At 41.8% G+C, this 24,099-nt stretch overlaps 1 protein-coding gene across 1 annotated transcript in view; it reads right to left on the reverse strand.

The window, feature by feature from the left end:
- LOC144784430 (BOS complex subunit NOMO1-like) overlaps window positions 1–24,099 on the reverse strand; it is a 318,569-nt gene that overhangs the window by 256,735 nt on the left and 37,735 nt on the right. The window contains exons 4-8 of the mRNA XM_078663178.1: window positions 20,236–20,336; window positions 16,022–16,128; window positions 15,784–15,856; window positions 12,696–12,848; window positions 12,394–12,531 (exon numbers count right to left, since the gene is read on the reverse strand). Coding sequence (XP_078519304.1) covers window positions 12,394–12,531; window positions 12,696–12,848; window positions 15,784–15,856; window positions 16,022–16,128; window positions 20,236–20,336 — 572 coding nt within the window. The remainder of the gene's footprint in view (window positions 1–12,393; window positions 12,532–12,695; window positions 12,849–15,783; window positions 15,857–16,021; window positions 16,129–20,235; window positions 20,337–24,099) is intronic.

The raw sequence follows: 24,099 nt of genomic DNA on the forward strand, positions 1-24,099 counted from the left end.
ACTCCTCTCCACAGCTTGGTTCCAGGAGATTGGGCCAAAATAAAGAAGCACACTCGATCAAGCTGTCTGGCACCAAGGTGGGGAAAGAAACGCCAAGTAATCCTGGTGACAACCACTGCAGTGAAGGTCGCAGGTGTTCCACAGTGGATCCACGCTGGACACACCCAGAAGGTATTGCCAGACAGAGGATTTGAAGAAGAAGGGCAACCAGCAGAGGACCCTGAAGGAGCCAGACCAGAAGCAACTGACAACGAGCAGCCCAGCACCAGTCAGGTTGCAGGAACAGCAGACGGTGGCCCAGGAGTAGTTGACTACGAACTGCCAAGAAACCAGCCTGTGGAAGAGGTCCAGGAAACTGAGCCAGGAGTAGCTGAAGACGAGCTGCCAAGCATATGGCCAGAAGAATGGATACCGATGATTGATCTGACCGAAGATCCTATCAGAACAAGAGAACGACTTAGTGAAGGTAGAGAGTGGACTAGTCAGGAAAAGCAAGGCACAGGCGAAGAACCTCAGCCGCTTGAGATTCACATTAAAACTGAGGAAGGAGAAGGTCAGACAGGGACAGAGCAGGTATTCGATACACCACCGCTAACACCTGATACAGATAAGGGAGAGAGTAGAAATAGAGTGATAGTTCGAGCAGAAGAAAATCAAGAGATCGAAGTGCTTGAACAGGATCAGAGAGGGTTAAAAGAACGGGTTCAGGAAACAGAAACAGAAACAGAGACAATCGAAAGCCAAAAACAAAATATTCCTGAACAAGGCCAGATTAGCAACCAGGCAGAAGAATTTGATGCTAGCCCTGGAACTAGCCAGATAAGGGAAGTAGGAGAAGAAAGTGGAGAAGAATTACCACAAGATAAAGAGAACAAGAGAATAAGAAAAGAAAGTGAAGTCCAAGTACCGACTAAGAGACTAAAGAAAAGAAACAACCTTGAGCCTAGGTTTGTAAAAAGATTGAGACTAAGGATAAAGACAGTGGAAGAAAAACGTGCAGAAGCAAGAAGAAGTGCTCGGATAGCAGAGCAAGAAGAAGACTCTTCCAAAAGAAGGAGTGAACGAATAAAAAGACAAAACAAAAAGTACAAGTCTCCTGAATGGACACTGGTTTTGGAAGAACTTGAAGATCTTGATATAACTGACGTGAGCGACGGAGAACCCGTCCCAGAGTACTCAGCTGAAGAGGAAGACGAACCACCGTGAATTTGCACAAAGTAAGCTAGTTGTGTAAAAAGCCAAAAAGAGGGGTGAGAACACTCCTTCTGAGCCAAAATGTCTGATTCAACGGTGAATGGTAGACCTAGTTGCAGCCGTTTTAAGACGTGTTGCAAGGTGTGTATATGTAGTGTAGTAGTACTGATAGTTATCTGGATAGGATTAACAATTTTCATTCCCTTTGCTGTAAGTAAAGATACTAACATTGTCCCTACTGAAGTTGTAAATACTGACAATGAGGAGCTAACAACACAGAGTGTAGCACGACATGAAAGAGCTTTGAGACAAACAAAACAGAACTTAGAAGCATCAGATGAGGGAGGACTACATTATCATGGAGTTAAGAACAAGACACACTTAAATGTTTTCGCAAACTTATTAATACACTATGTAGAGACTATGGAAATTGAAGATTGCTATGTCTGCATGAAGCTACCTACTTCTGTGGCTGAAGGCGTGACATACCATCACCTGCCATTGACATATGGAATCTCCTGTAGCATTTTAGCTAGTTTATTTTACAAAAGGGGACCGTTACAGTATTATTATTCTAATAATGACGTGATCTTTTCTGAACTTCCTATACGTGGGAACTTGAATCCTGTACATACCAAAACTGACACCATAAGATATATGGGAGACTACTTTCTGACTATAGGTAACATTGACATAGCAGACGCACACAGAGATAACTTGACTTGTTCTTTGCGTGAGCAGGAAAAGATGTTCCTGAACATGGCAGAGAAAAGGAGAATTAAAATTCAAAAGAAGGCTAATGACGAAAGTCAGAAAAAGCCAAAGTGGGCAGAGAACATGGAAGGCACCTCATCTGGTGGAGCGGGTCCTGCTCTGTTGCTGGATTTTGAAAAGAAAGGCAAGCTATGTCTTCATCGCGAGAAGACTAGCTATTATAATAATGTTTTCATTGGTTCCAGTGAATGCGAACATAATTACAAGGTAATTGGAGGTTGGGGTTTCAAAAATGGGTCAGAGCCTGTGTTTCCTGGAATTTATTATATTTGTGGGGACAAGGCTTATTTCAAATTGCCGGATCACTGGTATGGAAGCTGCTACTTTGGCATTGTCTTCCCGAAAATATACCATGTGAATGGAAAAACTGGAAGCAATGAAGATACTAATGGCTTAGTGCGTAGTAAAAGAGAAAGTATAGGTGAAATTATGGGTAGTATTTTCAGTGCACTGATACCTGGAGTGGGAGTGGTTCTGAACACTCACAGAATTTGCAAATTGTCTACTATAGTAGATGTGCTGTCTACTGAAACAGCTCATGGATTTCTGCTGGTCAATACCGAAATGGTTGCGATCAGATCAATGGTTTTACAGAATCGACTTGCTCTTGACACCTTATTAGCGAAAGAGGGCGGAGTCTGCCGGATGTTGAAGGCGCAACATTGTTGCACTTATATTCCGGATAAAAGTGTACAGATCAAAAGATATGTGAAAAACATTACTAATTTGACAAAGGAACTCAAACCACTCGAGGTTGATAGTGCCTGGAAGAGACTGGTAGATGGTCTCTCAAATGTAGGTCATTGGCTTGCTAGCATAGGTAAAAGCTTATTATTCAAAATTCTGATGCCAATTGGTATTATAGGTCTTATTATACTTTCCATTTTCTTATGCTGTAAATACCGCAAGCGCACCAAAAAGCACGAGGTAAATGCAAGAGGAGTGAAACGAAGTGTGGATGAGATTGAATTAGAGGAAGTGAATGATCAGATATACAAAAAGGTGAAGACTTCTCACCCTGCTAAAACTGAGAGAGAAAAGTTAGAACGGTTGCTGGAAGAAATAGAACTTTATAAAGTATGAAAGAAAGTTGGCATCTGGTTCCATTATAATTTGTGATGATAGTAAATATCATCAAAGAGGGGATTGATGAAGCAAAGCTTCGCATATTTTGCGGCTTGCCGAAGTCAAGAACCTCGTTTATGTGTAATAAGGTAACAAAAGCGTATGTTTTACTAACATTTATTTTGTTTAGGCAAAGTTCCCGAAGCTTGCCTATGTGTATTTCTAATGAATTTAATCCGTGTCCTTTAATATGGCCGCCGCTTGTATTTTAGTTACTGCGCATGCGTCAGCCACACTCACGTGTCCTGACGCGTCTGCAGAAGTGGAGGGAAAGTTATGCGCATGCGTAATTCATAGCTGTGCTTATCATGTGGTACTGCTCGTGCCACTGCTCTTGTGATTGTGTCAATGTAGCTAACATTTAATACAATAGTTTTATTTCTTGATGATGAGTTAAAAGTACAAACCCTATGATGTATTTTCATAATGACATTATTATGTATTAACTTGTTTTCGCTTACTTTTCATGTACCGCGGGGAATGGGGGTCCAAACTGATTGGGAGCCATATTGACGGTCTCTTCTGCGCATGACCAGGGAGCATTGAAAGGTGGCCACTTTGGACAGTGGAACTCAGCCAGCTGGCAGCCACAGTCAAGATGCGCCTGGGAAAGCCACCTCTGCGCTACGAGAACGGCGAATGTTGCTCCTCATGTGTTACAATGTTAATTTCCTTCACAGTTCTCATGAGAACCCCAAACCTGCTAGGCGGTACCCAAATATGTTAATGAAGGCTTCAAATCGTGTATTGTGATTGGTGTGTTACCCAAATCCTACCTTAGGACCAATCGAAATTGAGGGATTCTGACACTTTGCAACATTGGGGGGTGGTACACTGTCCCCAAACTGTATATCTACCCTGGGTTCACCTAGTGAACCGTCCGACTTGTCTGGTTTAGCTGACCTGTCACTGACCCAACGCACTCAATAGGTGACTGAAGATACAGAGCGCTGCGGAGCACTCTGTCCGAATTTGACCATAGGCTAAGGTTCTACTGAACCTTAAAGTGCTGGCAAAGCACTTAGCTGGGAGTTCGCTGACCCAATCGGGGTCTTGATCGATAGCTGCAGAGCGGGTGGAGCGCAGGCGTTGCTTCCGAACTGTGGGTTCCGGTCCTGTCCTGAAGAGGGTCCTGTCCTGAGGGTTTGCTGTCCTGTCCTGAGGGTCCTGTCCTGATTCCTATTCCGAGGGTATCCTGTCCTATCCTGGGTGTCCATTCTGCACCTGCTGTCCTTTGAGGGGTATCCTTCCTTGAGGGTTTCCTGTCCTTAAATGACCCGTGGCCAGGGTTTGGTTTCCACACCTTTCTAGGTAAATATTGCTCTGAAAACTCTTAAAATCTTGCACCTTCTGAATTTCTAACTTTTGCTTTAATAAAGTTCAACATTGCATATGTGATATTTTCCATGCCTTTCCGCAACTATTGAAGGTCATTTATATTTTTCCATAAGTTTATTCCTATGTCTTCTCATTTGTTAGAAATTATATTTTGCATAGCAGTGTGTCATTTCCTGATATGGTCTAGAACTTCATTGCCTAGATTGTTCAAAGGCCCTTTTACCTTAAGTGAAGCGTGTTATTCATTATAAGCTCTCCTATAGTCACCCACACTTAGGCTATCCCTGTTTAGATAATACTGAATTGCATAGTATCTCTTCTCGTTACAATTTATTAGTACTTTGATGATTACTCTGTCATTATTTCTTTATGCCTATGTGATTTACGTTATCTTGGTTATTGACTGCCTTATTTTACTGTACCTCATGCAAGAAAATATTGAATTTAGATAAACATTTTAAAACTTCCAGTTGTCCGTGGTCATTTAAACAGTATTTTGAATGTTATTGGTTGGGTTTGTATTTTGTTGCCTTTCTTTTACAGCTAGCTCCCTGATTCATTGTGGTCATTAGGCACCCGCATCGGTGGATGGTAAGTCGGGTGCACCGAAAATTGGTAGCAGGGAACACACACACTCCAACTTGGTAGAGCTCGTGAAATCACCCGATCGATGTATATGGTGATTTGAAAAGTATATGGGCCCTGAAGCCGGAAACGGCGAAAACTATTGGTCGGGTGGCCTCGCGCGCTCTATCAATAGCAATATGCTTATAGGTCAATACAGGAAAAATATATTCTTTCTGTATCACTGTTTTTAATTGACCTTGCATAAAACCGATTCTAATTTTGTTTCACTGCAAATTACTGCATTTTGATGCTTTTAAATTTGAACTAGATTCCACTTTTATTCTTCCTGCCTGCAACCATATTATCTTTTCATATCAAAGAGAGAGACACCAAGGAATTAACTGTTTTTCGGGAAGGGTGATGGTTTGACCATTATTTTGAGGAATAAAATACCCTCTGCTGTACAGTTTAAGGGCAGTACAAGTCTCCTTGGAGTTCCGTGACCTTTTAAAAAAGGTACACAGCTTTCTGTATCCTTCCACCACATGGCCACAAAACTCGTAGGTGACTTGCATTAGCCTTATAATGTACAGCAAGGGGTACTTTGTCCAATATATCATATTAATAAAATTTAAGCAATTTTGATCAGTTTCGAATCAGCCTCTAATGTACCAAATGAGGTAGTAACGTTATTGAGGTAGACTTTGGTGGACTGCGTATTACAAGTGCCATAGGCTATAATGTACTTGAAATATGGCAAGCGTCCACTACGTTGTGACGGAGTACTCTGTCCTTCAACCTCTGAATAAATTCCTTAATCTCAAAACTGAAGTTCTTTTAGAGACCATCAGATTTCATATTTTTGGCTTGTGTTTTCAAAAGCCAACCTCTTTGATTTGCTCCCCACATTCTCCCTATTTGCAATAATGTTCAGGATCCCCGATATTACACTCCATGAATACTGGTGTCATAAGCACCCTTCCGAAGTGCAGCGAGAGTTTTAATTATCAAAAACGCAGCTTGAGATTCTGCAGTTGATGCAAGTAGCTATAGGAGAAAGGGCCGGTGTCAACTTGAATGCTAATCAACAAAACACCATTGTACTTTCATATGCTGATCCAGTAAACTAAACTAAAGCCTTCCAGCCATAATGCTACAGAATCCTATTTAGACTCAAAGAACTGCTGAGCAATATCAAGGTTAAGTGTGAGCCAAAACGAATATCTGTACAAAGTGAATGGACGGATGGCTGATCTAGGTTGGCCACTCAATATCGGACCTGATGTTATTACAACCCCCAAAGGAAGGCAACCTGTATATAGTAGAAATGTGTTCAGCACACACCACAAAGTCATGTCTGAATTAAAAAAAAAAAAAAAAGGAATCACCCTACTGAACGGGTATGGTATTTGCCCTGGAACTGCGAAATAGGATGTACTAGCATAACTTGTGCAGCACGTATATGCTCCCTATGGATTAACATACCCAACACTAGGAAAGGCTGAAATTTAAGTTAAGCCAACATAATTTGCGTAATTTCATGTTACGCCTATTACTCGAAATTTCTAAAACTACGCCATTGCGCCGCGTAATTCCACAGCTGTTTGCAGTAAAATTATAGGGTGGGAACACAAGAAGCTGTTCACAACAATCATGTTTTCCGCACTACTTTTTTTGCGCAAAAGGAGTCCTTTAGTTAAAAATTGACACAATAATGTATTGTGCACTAGAACATAGCACTAAATGGTGGTTTTGCATTTCACGTAGATATGCATAATTTTCCACAAATGGTTCACAATTATGTGAGTGCACGTTAACACAATTTTGAACATCCCTAATTAACACATAGGAAAATATGTAACCTTGGGCATAAGTGACCGCATTAGAAAGTCAGAGAAAATGATGAAGAGAAGGAGAGTGGATTGTGCAAAGGAAAAAGTGAGGATTTATTTCTATGCCTATTTGGGCAAAACAAGCATAATACAGGAAACACAAAAGCCTGCTTAATCACTTCCTGGCTTGTACTGAAGCAACATAGGGTGGACGCAATATCGGATAGGAGCTATCAGAAGACCTGCACACATTTATTACACCAGTTTGTGCTTTAGCAAGTACCATGCATTGTGTGTGCCCAAAGACTCTCTTAGAGCCTAGTGCCTTGATGTGGCATCATGTCTGCTTTACCTGCAAGGTGATGTCCTATACTAAGCATATTATGCATGTGCACTTTGCTTCTTATTATGAAACAGACCCAGTTATTTACACAACATCAAAACTACACATTTGGCACCAGAACCCTTCCCTTTATTTTTCCCTCCTGTTGCTTAAGAGGTTAAGCAGATATTTTAGATTTCGAACACATTCAGAATGCTTTTCAAGGTGTTCATAATACGGTTATCGCTTTGCGGTTAGAAGGCGTTCATTTCCCTCCCACTTCCCTCCTGAGGCACAGCCGGGAGAGGAAAAACGCTGCTAAATTGCCGATTTTGCACACTTGAAAACTGCTTTTAATTGCTTTTAAAAAACTTGTATTTTACCTGCTTTCCTCAGAGCGGAGCTAGCGCTCAGAGGGAGTGTCTCAGAGAGCCCTCCTCAGCCGCCATCGGCCACGAGGAAGCGAGGGACACACCCCCTAACCCTCCCTATAAATATGTGCATGCACAGGAAGCGCAGCGGACGAGTGCAGCGGGTGCGACGAATGCGCGCCGAAGGCGCGCATAAGGCAAGCTCGTCTGCGCTCGTCCGCGCCGAGTCCGGGCTAAGGGCCAGTTCCCCTGCCCCCCGACTAACCAACCGCTTATGTTACAGTGTGGACCTCCTTCACAGCTTGAGGGCCTCTTCGGTCAATCATAGCTGTCAAAGATACTCTGCGGACACCCTACCCCAATTCTGTCCAGAGTGCCACAAGCTCCTTAAACCCACCACCACCCCCAAACTGCTCTACCATTTTTGGATGTTCTTGTTGAACTGCCGTTCCCTCCCTAAACATACAGCCGAAATAATGCTGCTAATAGAAGAACACTCCCCCGACATTCTGTTCCTGACAGAAACCTGGCTCTCCCCGGAAGCCGACCCAGCCATAATAGCTACGCTTCCTGCAGGCTTTCAAATCCTGCGCCAGGACCGGCCAAAAGGGAGGGGAGGAGGCCTAGCTATAATACATAAAGAGCAGTTCAACTGTAGAGCGGTCGCCGAAACCATTCTAGACTGTGAAAGCCTCACTTTCAACATTGAACTGTCCCCCAATCAGTGCCTTTCAGGCACCTTGATCTACCGACCTCCAGGGCCCCCGAGGCAGTTCCACGTCAGTTTACCCACCTATGTATCCGAACGTATTAACTCCTCACCCAACTTTATCTTGTTGGGCGATTTCAATTTTCATTTCGACTCGCCCTCTGACCTCACCGCATCGACTCTAACAGGCGACCTAGCAGCCTTGCTGCTCTCACAACTAGTCACCCTGCCCACACACGAAAAAGGCCATCTGCTTGACCCAGTTTTTAGTAACTGCCCCAACCTCCTAACTTGTCCTCCCATACCCCTCCCCTGGACGGACCATTTTCTGATCCCCATCAATTGGACTATTCTTAAACCCCCCGAACCTATCCCCACCACAAGACTTAAGAGAGCCTGGTCTCATTTTATGATTGATAATTGGACCAATGCACTTACAGAGACCCGACCCCTGATCACGGATAACCCTGAGCCGGCCAACCAGGCCTACGTCAATTGGATTTCCCAATCTCTAGACATTGCCCTCCCGAAAAAGGTAATCACTCTTAAACGCCTCCACAAAACTGCCCCGTGGTACACGGAGAATCTGAGAGACCAGAAACGGTGCTGTAGGAAACTTGAAAGACGCTGGCGTACCGATTACTCATCGGTACATAAAACTCTCTACTGAGAAGCTATCAGCAACTACAAAAGCCAGATAAAGGAAGCCCAGGCCGCCTACTTCTCGGAGAAAATTGTCCTTGCAAAATCCAAACCGAAGGAAATTTTCAAAATCATTAAACAGCTAACCAAACCCCCCCCCCAGACTACCAGTGGACAGACCCACCTCCCACTGCAACAAAGTTGCAGAATTTTTCCATCAGAAAATTAGTTCCATCTACTCGGCCTTCCCCCCCCGACTAACCCACCTCCGTCCACTACACTTACACACCCCGTTGAACCAGTGTACAATCCTCAACCACCCACGCTGTCCTTTTTTCCTCCACTGGAACTCGTCTTGTTGGAGTCTCTGGCACGCAAAGTCAAATCTGGTTCTCCTAATGACCCTGCCCCCCCAGAGATAATAATGGCGGCTGCACAAACTACCCTACCCACACTAAGGGACGTCCTAAACACCTCCATCTCCACGGGCATAGTTCCTACAGTTTGGAAGCAGGCCATGGTGAGGGCCCTGCTGAAAAAGCCCAGCCTAGACCCCATGGATATGAGCAACTACCGTCCAATATCCCTGCTCCCCTGGGCGAGCAAGGTTCTGGAGAAATACATAAATCTCCAGCTCACCAACTTTTTGGAAACCCATCTTCTCCTGGATCCCACCCAAACCGGATTTAGACCTAAACATGGAACCGAGACCGCCCTCCTCATGGTCACCGAGGAGGCTAGGAAAATCTTAGATCAGGGAGGATCAGTGGCAGTGATTCTCCTTGACCTTAGTGCGGCCTTCGATACGGTCAGCCATGTCACCCTGCTGGACCGTATGGCCCAGGTCGGGATTAAGGGTAAAGCGTGGACCTGGTTCCGGTCCTTCCTGGAAGATAGATCTTTCCAGGTGTTTGATGGTGACTCAGTCTCCACCAGCATCTCTCTGAACTGCGGCGTCCCCCAAGGATCCTCTCTGAGCCCGGCACTTTTTAACCTGTACATGAGACCACTAGCTGATGTCGTTCGTCCGTTTGGGATCAAGATTATTTCCTACGCGGACGACACGCAGCTGGTGCTCTCCCTGACACAGGAATCCAATCTTCCTGTGCAGAGCGGACTCAGAGAGTGCCTAGAGGAGGTAAAATCCTGGATGTCCCAATCATCCTTAAAATTAAACGGAGATAAAACCGAGCTCATGGTCCTCGGCAATTCGGCCCCCAGCCTCCCGCCCACCCATTGGCTACTCAGTATGGGCCCCCTACCTACCCCCAAAAATAGCATAAAAAGTCTGGGAATATGGATGGACAAATCTCTCTCCTTTGACGTGCAAGCCACCAAACTTTCGGCTACCTGCTTCGGCATCATGAAGATGCTTAGGAAAATTCTCCCCCTCCTCCCCATGGAAGCCAAGCAAGCAGCGGTACAAGGCCTGATTCAATCTCGTCTCGATTTTAATAACGTCCTTTATCTCGGAGCCCCGGAATCCACCTTGAGGAGGCTACAGATTGTGCAGAACTGCGCCGCACGTCTGCTACTTGACATCCCTCGCAGACAGTCAGTTAGGTCTGGGCTGGTTTCTCTTCACTGGCTACCAGTACGCCAAAGGGTTTTGTTCAAAGCCATGTGCATAGCCCACCAGTCCTTCTGGAATTCTGGCCCTATGATCACACAGGACCTAATCCATCACTATAGGCCCAATAAGAATCTAAGATCCAACCAGTCCTTCTTGGCAGTCACTCCGAGAGTAAGGAGATCCAGATCTGGAGGTAGGTCTTTCGCCTACAACGCGGCGAGGGCCTGGAACTCCCTCCCATTGCACCTAAGATCCAACTCTAATCTCACGACTTTCCGCAAACAATTGAAAACTTTCCTATTTCATCCAGTCTAATTCCTCCTCCTTCTGCTGTTTATCTGGTCGGTCCTGGTATTTTCATCGCTTGGACGCCCCCGGGCAACAATTCGCGCTTTATAAATCAACATCCTATCCTATCCTATTTGTGACTAACAGTTAAGAACAGAAGTAAAGATACAGTCTTGTTGTGCATTTTTCTTTTTTAATGCATGCCATCAAGACATGTAGAACCTGATTGTGGCAGAGGGTTGAAACTAACCTTCCCTTGGTCTTCCATTACAAAAACTGAAGCCAGAAATCTTATAAGACCGAGAGTAAGCAACAACTACTTTGAGGGGGGTTTTAGTTGTTTGAGAAGTGAAAAGAAGTAGCATCCTTTATCTTAGACAAAACAAAGCCTCCTAATGCCGTAGAGATTACCCAGCAAGCATGTGCTCACACAAGGATTATCTAAAAAAACAGATGGTAGGGGAACAGCATGCAGCTCATACTCGTTTCAAAATCACTACAGTGCTCAACAGGCACAGCTCGTGTGACTTTCTACCTTTCTTTTGGTTCAGTTATGTTTAAAGGCAATAACCGGTTCTTTCCACCACAGCTGCACTGTAAAAACCCATAGCTGCCAGTCTACTGTGCTTAAAACACTTGAAAAGGCCAACCTGCAACAATAGATGTCCATTGTTGTTTCTCACCCACCTGCTTATGAAAGTCCAGGCATGACCCCACAAATTCTGTAAGTGATATGAAACTGTGCTTTAAGACATTATTGTACCATGATGTGCACCAACATGTTATGTTTCTGAGTTTTTAATATAGCACTACATTCAGCATTTCCAAAATGCGGGGTGCTTTTAAATGGTTTTCAGTCTATAAGATAAAATTATTTTAACCAACTTTTTCCAAGTTTAATAACATTTCCCAGTTTCCCCCTAAACTGTACCACACAGGGATCTCATCCCTGACTGCAGAGTCTCCCCATGGTGAGGTATGGAGAGAGTAGGGGCGGGGGGCAGAAAACAGTTCAAATCGAAAAAAATGGAAAAATATTTTGATGTAAAATAATGTATATTAATGTTATACATTTTAAATACAGAACAAAAAAAGCTACTGAACTATTAACCTAATTTTGAATAACATCTTAATTTAACTACTTTAAATTAAAATTACTTTGCTGAACTTTAAATGAAAAAACTGACCTGATGATAATGATTTGCAGGTGAGAATTTCAAAACTCTAAACAGGGTCTGTGATGACATGGAGTGAGGTGGTCATCTTATTTTCAATGCCAGACCTGGTGGTATTGTCAATGCTCACTGATTCCCGTAGGTCACACACTTAAAATCTAAAGATCTGCACAAATGATCGGCACAGTGAAGTGTGAGTTCAAGCAGTAGGGGAGAAGGTTGTAGGTGCTGGGAAATAAATGTATTCTTTTACATGAAAGTATGCTTTCAGACTGGTAGGTGAGGTGAATGCTTGCTGCTGAAAACTCATATGTTTGAATCCTAGCACGGCTGATTCAGCATTCCATTGTTCTGAGGTGGATCAACGGAATACTCCCAAGTTGAATATTAATAAAATGTGTTTACAGCACTTACAATCCTTATGGTATCCAGCGATCTATAAAAAACAAGTTATTATTATGAAAAAACAATGTTATCACTTACCACGGTGTATTCCCCACTTGGAAGTGAAATAAAGGTGAAAGAACCATCCTCCTTTGACAAAATGCTGCACAGGTATGATAAAGAGTCATCTTTTGACTGGAAACCTTCCACTGGTGTATTGTTACATCCCAAAATCTCCTGTCGGATTAAATGCAATAATAGATTACTATGAAGTTATTACATAGCATGCACTCTTAATAGGTTATGAGAGTGTCTGCCAGTAAATTCTATATTACATCAACGTTTGTTTTAAAAACAAGCCCAAGCAGCTTGTCTCAGAAATTTGAAAAAAGCGCCTTTACCTCTCCCTTCACAGTGGGCGAGAAGAGAAGAAACAGAACGCCTTTCATAGGTTCTCCGTCACTGCGCACAGATCCTGAAACATCATAGCCTGCAACCACGAGTGAGTGAGCCAAATGGGCATTGGAATTTGTTACTCGCACCAGAGCACTTGCCTAAAAAGAATCATTAACGTCAGTTGTACATAGAGATCCACAATTCTAGGTGATCAGATATATAGTTAACTTGGTATCACAATCCCGAAGAACTTTCTGAGCAACACATTACTCAGCTGTATTACAACTGGGTGATAAGTGTAAAGGGTCAATGGCTAGTAGAGAATCCTCAAGTAGAGTTACCATCGTCCTATGGTAGCAAGGACTGACACAATGAGAGACTTTTCACTCCTTTCACATATCGGTGGATTTACAATGATCACCCAACTCTAAATCAGCTGCTATGTTCTACCATAACAAGAAAATAGTGCATTACACACTTCAACAAGGTTCAAAGGAAAGACTGCAGATAAAAGCAGCCAAGTGTGTGATGCAAATCCCAGCCAGATAAACAAGGGTTTAATCATAATAAAGCAATATAAAGCTGGGAAAAATGTGACAGCAGTATTGTTGGTCAGATACAGAGTTTATGGTACAGAGAAAGCTTCAGAGGGCATCAATTTATTTTAAAATGTGCAGTTATAAGAACAAGGCCACCATTCATGTTCACACACCTTTCTCAGAGAATTGAAATCCTTTTTTTCAGAAGAAATGTTCAAAGTTTAACCAGACTGGCTACTGTTGAGCCTGCAAGAGGCCCATTTCACCTCCTCTTATGCTTCTCCAAATGTGGCATGGTGTAGGCACTTATAGGTGTGAACTGAAAACAAGCACACTGCCACACTAGGAGAGGCACACTTTACCAATCCTGCCTTGGTAGCATACAGGATCCTTTTACAGGTAGTCAATATCACAACTACCCAAACAGTGTGAGAGAGCTAGAACTTCTGCACCCGTTTACCATATAATACCATGGCAAGACGGATAGCACCCAGCAACAGCCAAATATAAAGGCTGTAACTAAAGGAGTGCTACAGCTAGGCCTTGTGTGCTATGTCCCAGCGATCCAAAAAAGGGGAAATATTATTTCTGACACAAAGTGGGAGGTGTTTAGGTGCTGTACCTTTTTAATTACATTACAAAGTTTGCATTTGGGATTAGGACATGTTATCTCAGTCTTGATACTGCAGTTTGTTTGATGCATGCCTTTATTTGAATAACTTTTTTTCCAGTGAAAATCCCTGTAGTGACGATTTTATAGTAACAGTACATAAGGATTGATATAATTCACAAACCAATCAAAATTAACGTATGAAAAACTTGGGGGAACACTAGTTTTTGAATTGGCAGTATCTCACTGTAGGTACTCAAAATGCGAGAGTACTTGCTTCCTACTTAGCAGGGCTGGTACTCTCCCACTGACATTTATATACCCCTGTTACGAAATGCTAGTGTTCCCTCTTTCAAATACAATCAGTGCAAGTACTCAAAGATTTTAAACACCACACAATTTAAAGCAAGAGATTGGGGATTAACGGAAGGGAGGAAAAATAGAAGAGGATAAAGAACACTTAATAAAGGTTCTTTTCTTCTTGCGTTCATAACATTTTAGCAGGTTTCTATCATTTAATTACTTTCTTGGTAGGGATCCAATACAATAACAAATGTCTGGCTGAGCCTTTCTCACAATAAACAAGCACTAAATACATGCCCGAGCTTCAGCCTGGAATATACATGCGTCTCCAATTGCAGTGTGCATTTCAGAAAACATCTCCCTGACATCAGAAAAAACAACCCCTCATTAAACAAAGAAGGTTAAACAAACTGGTTAGTTCTAGCTTATTGCAATAATGAATTTAAGCCATAACAGTAACTTGAAAAACAATACATAAATATACATGGCTGTAACCAACAAAAGAAAACACTTTGCCTTGTATAAAAAAAAGAAATTAAAAAATCATTTACAGTTATAGGTCCAAAACCATAAAATGGCTCCATATGATTTTTTGTTACATCTTATGAATAAATATACAAGGACGATCCAAAAAATTAAAATCCTGGTCCTCAAAATATTCCTGTAATACGTAACTCGATGTTCTCAATAAAATCTTTTTGAACATAGTTGTAACCAATATTTACATTCATGTATTGAACCAGGGTATGCCATAAGAAAGCAGCATACAAAGACGCAAGTAAAACAGCCAAAACGTGTGGCAGCACTGAAAATTCAGAGTTCCTTAATCCCAACTCCTATTATCACCCGTAAGAAGTAATACAAATCTAAAGCGCATCTGAAATGCGTTTATTTTGCACAAAGGCAACTTTTTATATTTTCTCAAAATTGTGAGCATAACTTCCTACACCCACCTTCTGACCCAGAAATTGTTCCTGTGACAAAATAGCGAAGACTCGAAATCCCACTGGAGCTCTACTGTCGCTACCGATAAGTGTGGCACGCTCGTGAAATTTTCAAGGTTTGTGAAAAGATCAGGATGCCACTTGACTACAACTGGAATTACGTATCTGTAAGATCTAGTTTCTCGGTGCAAATGAAATTATGATGGTTCTTCGACTCCATGAAGGTCGACAGACTTTAACAGTAAGCAAATGTACAAACTTTGACATTACTATACGTCAATAGCCTGTCTCTCCCATTTGGATCGTCTTTTGTAATCCTGTCGGCTTTGGTTAGTGCTTGCCAGACCAATTGTGCTGACGATGAACTAGGGTGCCACATCATTCATTTTTTTTTTTTCGACATGCAGATTGTTGCTGCTTTGCAAGACAGTTTGGGCTGATGCTGAGCTTACAATCTATGCTGTGGGTGACATATTACTTCTCACCACTCACACTATGTACTGTAAACTTCCCTAATATTGTAACAAATGCACTTTTGACCAAAATATGTCTGTAATGTTACTACAGTCATTGCATGGTTTGCTTTCGGCCTCTTGCTTCATATTTCCTCTGTACAGCACTCTCAAACCTCCTTGGGTGGAGACTGTGTTTTTCAGACTACAAATAAAATTAAAATAAAGGTTTGCGGAGCACTCACTTCTTTCAAAATCCATGTTGGGTGGGAGGCGAGGATGTCATATTCCCCAGGAAGAACTTTAAAGAAAGAAAACCTAAAATGAATTGAATAAAATGTTGTGAGTTACTTTTCTGCCAATAAGATTGTAATAATTTAGAGCAGTATGCCTGGTTGTAGAACCAATCAGAAGAAACATATTTATTGTAGCTTTCTGTTTTAGTATCCACATAAAACCAATCTGAACTTCAGCTCCACTTACTTTCCTCCAGGTTGAGTAACAGTGGTTTGTATTGCCACTTCTGCTCCAGATTTTCTTAATATCACCTGGACCCCAGCAGGACCAGAATTCTGGTTCTTGCTGATGACCTGTAATAATCAGATACAAACTGCATCATTATTCATATTTTTGAATTGGTTGCTTAACCAGACAAAATTGCTACCGTTGGTGAAGCACAGATTTGATTAATTTTCAACACGGTTTAGAAAATAGCCCCGTAAATTGGAGCATACCCTGGTCACGTCAATATTTTGCTCTTTATATTCTTAAATTTCTTATGTCCACTTTGTTTTGTGGTGACACAAGTGGCTAAACATACCCTGAAACTGTGATGGTGCATGGTAAAGACACCTGCTAAGGCATATGCTGTCTGATCTCGCCATGCAACTAAAGTCTCCGTCTAACAGAAGGTAGCAGACCAGCACAAAGACACAGCCAGTCATTCAAAGACAGATGAGTGCGCCCTCTTGCTGACTGGGGGCTAGGGGGTGGAGTTTGAGTACTTATAAGGATTTGAGAGTCCATGGCAAACACTGCAAATCAGGTTCTACTCTACTAAATCAGTTTCCTGAAGTGAGAGACATAGAAAGAGGAAGTGAGTGACAAACAAAGAGAGAGACTAATAAAGGGAGAGACCAAAAAAGAGCAAGAGAGTGAGATACAGTGAAGCAGAGAGAGAAAGATGACGCGTGAGGTAGAGAGAGAAAGATGACGTGTGAGGTAGAGAGAAAGATGAATGGAGAGAGAAAGAAGAAAGGGAGGCAGGGGAAGAAACAAACAAACAGAGAAAGAAGTGTCTGAAGGTGTGCGTGCATGCATGCATTTGTCCACCTTTCATATGTGATTCAATGGCCACCAAAATGGTCATGCCATTCGCTCCGAAGTGAATTGGAAGATCGCATTCTCAGATACTCAAGGCACATCAACATTTGTTACAAATTGAATCTAGGATCTCTCCTCCTCAGCACCAGAGCACTTGCCTAAAAAGAATCATTAACGTCAGTTGTACATAGAGATCCACAATTCTAGGTGATCAGATATATAGTTAACTTGGTATCACAATCCAGAAGAACTTTCTAAGCAACACATTACTCAGCTGTATTACAACTGGGTGATAAGTGTAAAGGGTCAATGGCTAGTAGAGAATCCTCAAGTAGAGTTACCATCGCCCTATGGTAGCAAGGACTGACATAATGAGAGACTTTTCACTTCTTTCACACATCGGTGGATTTACAATGATCACCCAACTCTAAATCAGCTGCTATGTTCTACCATAACAAGAAAATAGTGCACTACACACTTCAACAAGGTTCAAAGGAAAGACTGCAGAGCTAAAGAAAAGTCTAAGTAACCAAATACCAACGACCAGGAACTTAGAATTGCATCATCTCCTCAGGTGACCAAGACATTCTAGAGCCTTGCATGGTGCTGGGACACACACATGTAGATCGAAATAATGGTCCCAAAGCGAGGACAGAGACTAGAAGAAACACTCACCACCACAGTCCTCAAGTTGTGGGAAGTGAAATACATGGAACTCAATCAAGATTAAAAAGCATCGCTAGGATCCAGCTAATAGAAGCACAAGCAGATAAGAAGTATCCTTTGTAGGCTTTTGGTAGCAAATGGTCGGCAAGGATCAGACACTCTACACTCTTGCACACTTTAAGAACTCACAATTTCAGATCATGTTTACTAGGTGACAATCTGGTCAAATGATTTACTATTGATTTAGTTTAAGACTGTTTAACCTTGCTCATTGTGGCGTGCAAAATAGGTCTGTAAGATACACTTGCATGGAACACTCTAATTATGCTGTGATGTGGTTTCCAACTGGACACGAGATCTTGGAGGTTCAGCTGAAGTCAGTGGGGTTTGTGGGAAATCCTGATCACTTTAGGTGGGATCCACAAGGGTAGATAGCATGTACTTAGGATCCTAGGGGTGCATTTCCAGGGCTTGAGAGTTCACAATCACAAACCTCATGTTATGAAGGTTGATGCAAACGTTTAAACTTCAAGTGGTGCCCTAAACCTTCTGCAGCTATGTAAAAGGGGAAAACGATGTTCACGAATTTCAGAGCAATCCAGAACACACACCTAACAGCAATCTGCTTCAAATTTTGTTTCTGCCCCCGACCTCAGCTTAAGTTAGCGATAAAGGCATGTTGCCTTTACAATGTATTTAAGAAAAACATTGGTAACTACTGAGGGTAATAATTCATTTAAAGTCAGGAGTGCTTCTATTGGAGTGTGCTCAAGACCGATTGCCATTTTGTTGTTCCCCTTCTGCAGTGGTAAAGTGTAAAAAAATAATGGACTGGAACGTGTCCAGAAGGGACTGCCAAAAGGTCAGACATTTGCCAGCATTCCCCCCATGTAGTTTTAATGTGAACCACTAAGTATGACGGTTATGCCATGATATGGGTTCTCTGCTTGTTGTGCCGTGGGATCTATGCTGCACCTCAAGTGAGACCAAGCAAGCCATAGGTTTGGGGTTGTGTTCCCATTTAGAGGGGATGTGGCCTGCCTGATCACTTTGGACTGATCGTAATGGGGCAGGATAATGGCTGATTTGCATATGGTTGATCCACAACTAGAGTCGCACAAAGGCCATAAATAAAATGGACAGAAAAAGAGTTTGTGCGATTGGCAGCGGCCGATTTTTGCAAGCATGCTACCCACTGCCTTTCGTTGTTTTAAGTTTACAGTGTATTTAATATGCTTTAGACAGTTTTTGCTCAGTTGATATAGGCATCTGGCAATGAAAACATTCAGTGGGTTGAATTGAGGGCCCCAATCCACTTGGCAAAGTACATCCTGAGTCTCCTTGAAGCAACCAGCTCAAGGACCTACCCAGAGACCCCATCTTAGGGAGAACCATTTCCCTTAACGAGAAAGCAAAACGGTGATTGGAATGATTGCTTCAGCAGAGTTCTTTGGAAAGGTTTTAGATTTTAGTCACATTGCTTTACAGAACACTAACTATGATTGTGCACGTGCATTTAGTTTCATATGTAGAAGATTACAAACAATTATAGGAATGAGTAAACATTTGAAAATCCTCACATTAATTTTAATGAAAGTGTACAGTAGTCTCAATACATGTCAACCAAATTTATCATGAACACATTTCAAACCAGGCAGGCAGTCTGACCAATCACACAGTAATCGCCATTGGCCATCACAGACTTATTTGCCAATCAGGAAGCAAACAGCCTCGAACACATCATCAGTCACATTCTTTCACCCTTCCGGACAGCATACATGGGCAACCAGCCACCACAATGTGAGCTCAAAATCCTCCATTTACAAAAGCTTAGACAATGCACCTTGGAAATATGTCCCAATATCTGACTACAGGACACTAACTGTAAGAATGACTTACAAGTGGATGGTACACATTCATATTGCCCCAAAAGGACAAATTCTAATAATGTAATCCACAATTATTTATTAACTTAGTAATAAATATGACCATTACTAATCGCCACTTACTAGTAAAATAAATACATTATCTAAATGAATATATTTTTGTTATCAGCGTCAAATGGCGCACTGTCATGCAGAAGATATAGTTTAAAGAGCATTTCTTAGGAAAAATCATAACATAGCTAGGATCAGATCCAAAAAAAAAAAAAACACAAAGTCCCCTCTCCAAGGCCACAGCCAATTTTCAATGTATACTCAAATTATTTATATATAGCGCATACATTAAAAATGTTCATTTTACAATTATTTTACTTCTCATTTTCTAGTTATTTTTCTCCTAGTGCCTTTTTCTCTCGAATTTTTAATTCCTATCAATGTTCTTATGCTTCTCCCTGTTATGACAAATTTATTTCTCCTTGTACTGTAACTTCTTGCCCTTTCTTATAGTTTAGGGTTTGCTGCATTTTACTTAAACCACCTTATATTTTCTTTATGGTGGCCTGTAAGCCACAATGAGAAAAAGATAAGGTGGTTCAAATAAAATGCAGCAAACATTAAAAAGAAATGAGACAAAGCAAGAAAATAATTTACATTTTCCTGTATTGTTCCTGTAAAATGTGGGTTTTTAAAACACTGCATTTTTTTGTAACAGATAGCCAAAGATGTAACGTGCACACATATCCATAAATATGAATATGGACGTATAGCCACTTAGAAATCACCAGAGATGCTTCCATCTCCCTTCATTTTTGGTATCCACCTTACCTTGCCGTTCACTGAAAACCCTGTAAACATGAAGTTGATATCTCCGCCTTTTGTGCATATGTCAGTAACTCCATCTACATGCAGATCAACGCTTGTTGGCTCTAAAAAAAGAGACGGTGAATGTTACACAGAAGAAAAACGTGTGAACTTAGCGGAAGAATGCCGGAAGTATGGCAGAGCAGTTTGTGGTTCACCATACACAATTGGGCCTACTTGTAGCCCATTACAGTACAGATTTTAAAGTTACTAAAATACAAGAAAGTTTATAAGCACCTTATACATTATAGAAAACCGAAACTTTAAAGGCTTTATTTAAACAAATATATATATTATATCTGACAAGACCATAGAATCGCTAAAGTACACTACTTAAACCAAGGTTAAAATGATAAATTTACCTGCAATATGATCAGTGTGACCCGGAAGTTTACAACTGGAGATTGAGAGGACTGTCAATTGAAAATGGGATCACAGTACTGAACCTACCATAAAAACAACTACGGCTTCCAAATAGGTTTTTTGCACAATTCTTGTTCCTGGTAGGTGAGAGGAGTTAGTTTGGGTTTGCAAGACAATGCAAAGCACACTGTAGAACACTATGGTGTTTCCTTGTCAAATCGAAATGCAATGAGGTCCGTTAGTGCTAGGTTTCCCATCCCAACGGTAAGCGCAAACATATAGAGGATCTTTTCACAGAATGAGGGGGGTATGGCAGGTTGAGCCTCATCTGATCTTAAAAAAATGTTCGTTCATGCAAAGTGTCACTCACACACACCCAAACCCCTAATGGCCTCTCTGGTTATGGAGTAGTGAGACTAGGGCTGGACCTCTAGGTGTCAATGTTCACTCCTACCACTCACCCCACACACAGCATTAACCTCAACCACCTACAGCCCTTCTTTCTATTAAACTGGATTACTCAATTGTTACATGTTAGGAGTATATCCCCTTTATACCTGTTAAATTGTAAAGTGCACTAATGACAACCGGTGCAGCTGTGGTATATAAGAATGTAAAATAAATACCTTTAGGATGCACTGGTAATGCAGATGTTTGGACAGATGTTCTAGTAAGATGAAGAAAAGCAGTGCCACCCACCTCTACTTCTTTTTCTGTCTTGAGACTTATATTTTTCCACCAGCGAAGACTTTACAATTTGCAAATCACCCTGAAACTCGAAGAAATGAGAGCTGAACTCCTCAGCCTGATGAGGTTAGCTGTCCACCGACTAGGACGAATACATACATAAACAGCCAGCTAATTGAAGCCCTCATCAAGATGCCACACAGAAAGCCCACAAACCTTGCAGCCAAGAAGAGCCCAAACTGACTAAGTTCCACCTTGGACTGCATCCATAGGGTTGTATAGTGTGGACACCTTCCAGGACTGGAGGTATCAGCAGCTTGTAGTATTTCCATATACAACACACATTTGGGTCCACTATAGCACCACAGGAACGCACATTAGTCATGCCTTTGGCTCACTAGTGTAGGATTATTTTCCTAGGCCGTGAATATGGAACCACTGGCTGAATCGGACTTGTCCTCACAGTTCTGGAGATATTATTTCTTAAAGCCATGCCTAGACATAATCCTAAAACACAGCTCTCTCTTGATAACTAGTTGAGTCCTTCATTGTTTGAGGAGCCTTTGCAACCCTCGACAATCTGCAATTTCTTGCCCTGGACCAGTCATTAACATAATGCGGACCCTTGAATTGGACATACTATAGGGCACTTCGCAGAGGTAACCTTCAACTAACAGCCAGTTTCCATCTATTTTCTTTTGGGTCAGGTAGAAAGAACCCTAAGTGTTCACCCCTTCCAGTTGAAAAGTCTCCAGGAAAAAGAATTGCACATGAAAACACACTGACGTGGATATTTGAAACACATAACGAAACGTTGTGTTTTACACTGGAAGAAGGACATCTAATTACAAAGAATAACCAAAATATTTAATACACAGATTTAGTCAGTGCCAAGAGAAAATAGATTGTCTGCGCTCTTATCTCCACAGCGAGACAGACAGACAAAGTAGCGTGCCTTTTATTGCAAGTTTGTCCCCTTACATCCGCCAGGAATAAATGTAAAAATCCCATTTTGAACAAAATTAGGCACTAACAGAACAATCATATGACAACTTATGGAGCATTAGCTGTGAATGTCGGCTTCAAAGGGCCACATAACTTGTTCAACTGGATAAGCCAAATACTATTTTATCCTTACATCTTGCTAAATCTCCAGACAAGCGTGCACAATGCTGCTACCAGATTACTCGAGATTCAATTGTGGAAGATAGGTCTTATCAGACACTAGTCTTGCACAATTCATGTGTCCTCTAAATGTAGCGTACCATGAGATTGAGAACACGGCCAAGATCCCGTTTAAGGAAATAAAGGACATTTTTCCAGAGATTCTGCTCAGTAAATCAAATTGTTTTTTAAATAGAAAAGCAGATAGACTCTCTTTTCATATGGGGTAGTTTAATTTTTTTTCACTATACTGTCGTGTATTTCTATAGGTTCTGAATCGATCCCCCTATTCCTGACCCTATTCTGGTTAAACTACCTAGCTAGTTAACTAACAGTCAGCCCATGAGGCAAGAAATTCCCCATGATGCAGATACCGTTATCTGACGCAGTCACACTACGGCACAGGAACGTGTTATCTGATTAGGTCATAACGCTTGAGATCTAATTAGACAAGCGATATTCCTCCAGCCCCTGATAAGGCATACGACGTTCTCATAACAAATCAAACCTATGACAACCTGGATAATCCGTGCGGCCATTGTTTTGATTTCACAGAGAACTTTTAGTAAAGAATGTGCTAACGAGCAAGTCGTATGACATCTTTATTGACGTACCTATGTCCATCCTTACGTCAATCCCGGCACCTTTAAGGTATAAATATTGCCGACCTTGCCCTATGCAAAACACACGCGTGGTGACAAGACGGAGCAGCCATACTTGCCGAAGCAGAGAGCAGAAGCAGACCCCGCAGGCAGCAGCCCCGCCTTCCTGACGCGCTGAGAGACGCGCTGCTATCTCAAGCCGAGAGACCCAGCACCGGCGCTTCCGGGTAGCCCTCGCAGGCAGCCTGGAATATCGAGAGCAGAGAAAGAGATACCATTCCTCATTCATCCTAAATTCCAGGTACAGAACTGAATAACCCCTCCTAGAGAATTCTTTAGTTATTCACTTGGCAAAACCAAACTTAACTTAAACTGTAACTTTCTATTCCCGCCCACGCATTAGACTTAGGTCAGGTACACGGGGTAGGCGTATTTAGAAACACCAGTTGAGTACGTTTAGTCAAATGTATATGTGTATGTAAATATATTTTAATCATTTTAAACATCATATGGCTCAGAAACCATATCAATGTTTTTACAGTATTATTTTATACTATTGCTTCTAATGTATGCACTTTACTTAACTATAAGTATCGCAATAATATCGATCCATTTCTCTTGTACGAGAAAAGAGACTGATCAATAAATAACATCTTTTATTGAACACGCCCGTCTCTTCCTTTTCTCTACATTCTGATGAGACTAAGAATGCACGTACTGACTGAGTAAAATAATTGCCTTGTGCTCACACGACTCTTGAGATTGACTCTTGATTAGGGGAGAGCAAAGTTGTCATGTTCTATGGTTGTCAGAAACTAAATCCCTTCTTGTCTAATCAGGGAAGTTAATCCTTCCTTGAACATTCGAGAAAGTTTCTAGCGAACTCTGAGCTTAGCTGGCAAACCCAAAAATTAAGTCTAGTATCGACAGTAGTAGACCTAGTTAACGTCTGGTCTAGGCCTTTACTATTGTAGGTACTATTCCAATGCGCAGAGCCTATTGGGAAAATAGG

Source organism: Lissotriton helveticus, chromosome 10, assembly GCF_964261635.1.
Source record: "Lissotriton helveticus chromosome 10, aLisHel1.1, whole genome shotgun sequence".
Classification (NCBI taxonomy): domain Eukaryota; kingdom Metazoa; phylum Chordata; class Amphibia; order Caudata; family Salamandridae; genus Lissotriton; species Lissotriton helveticus.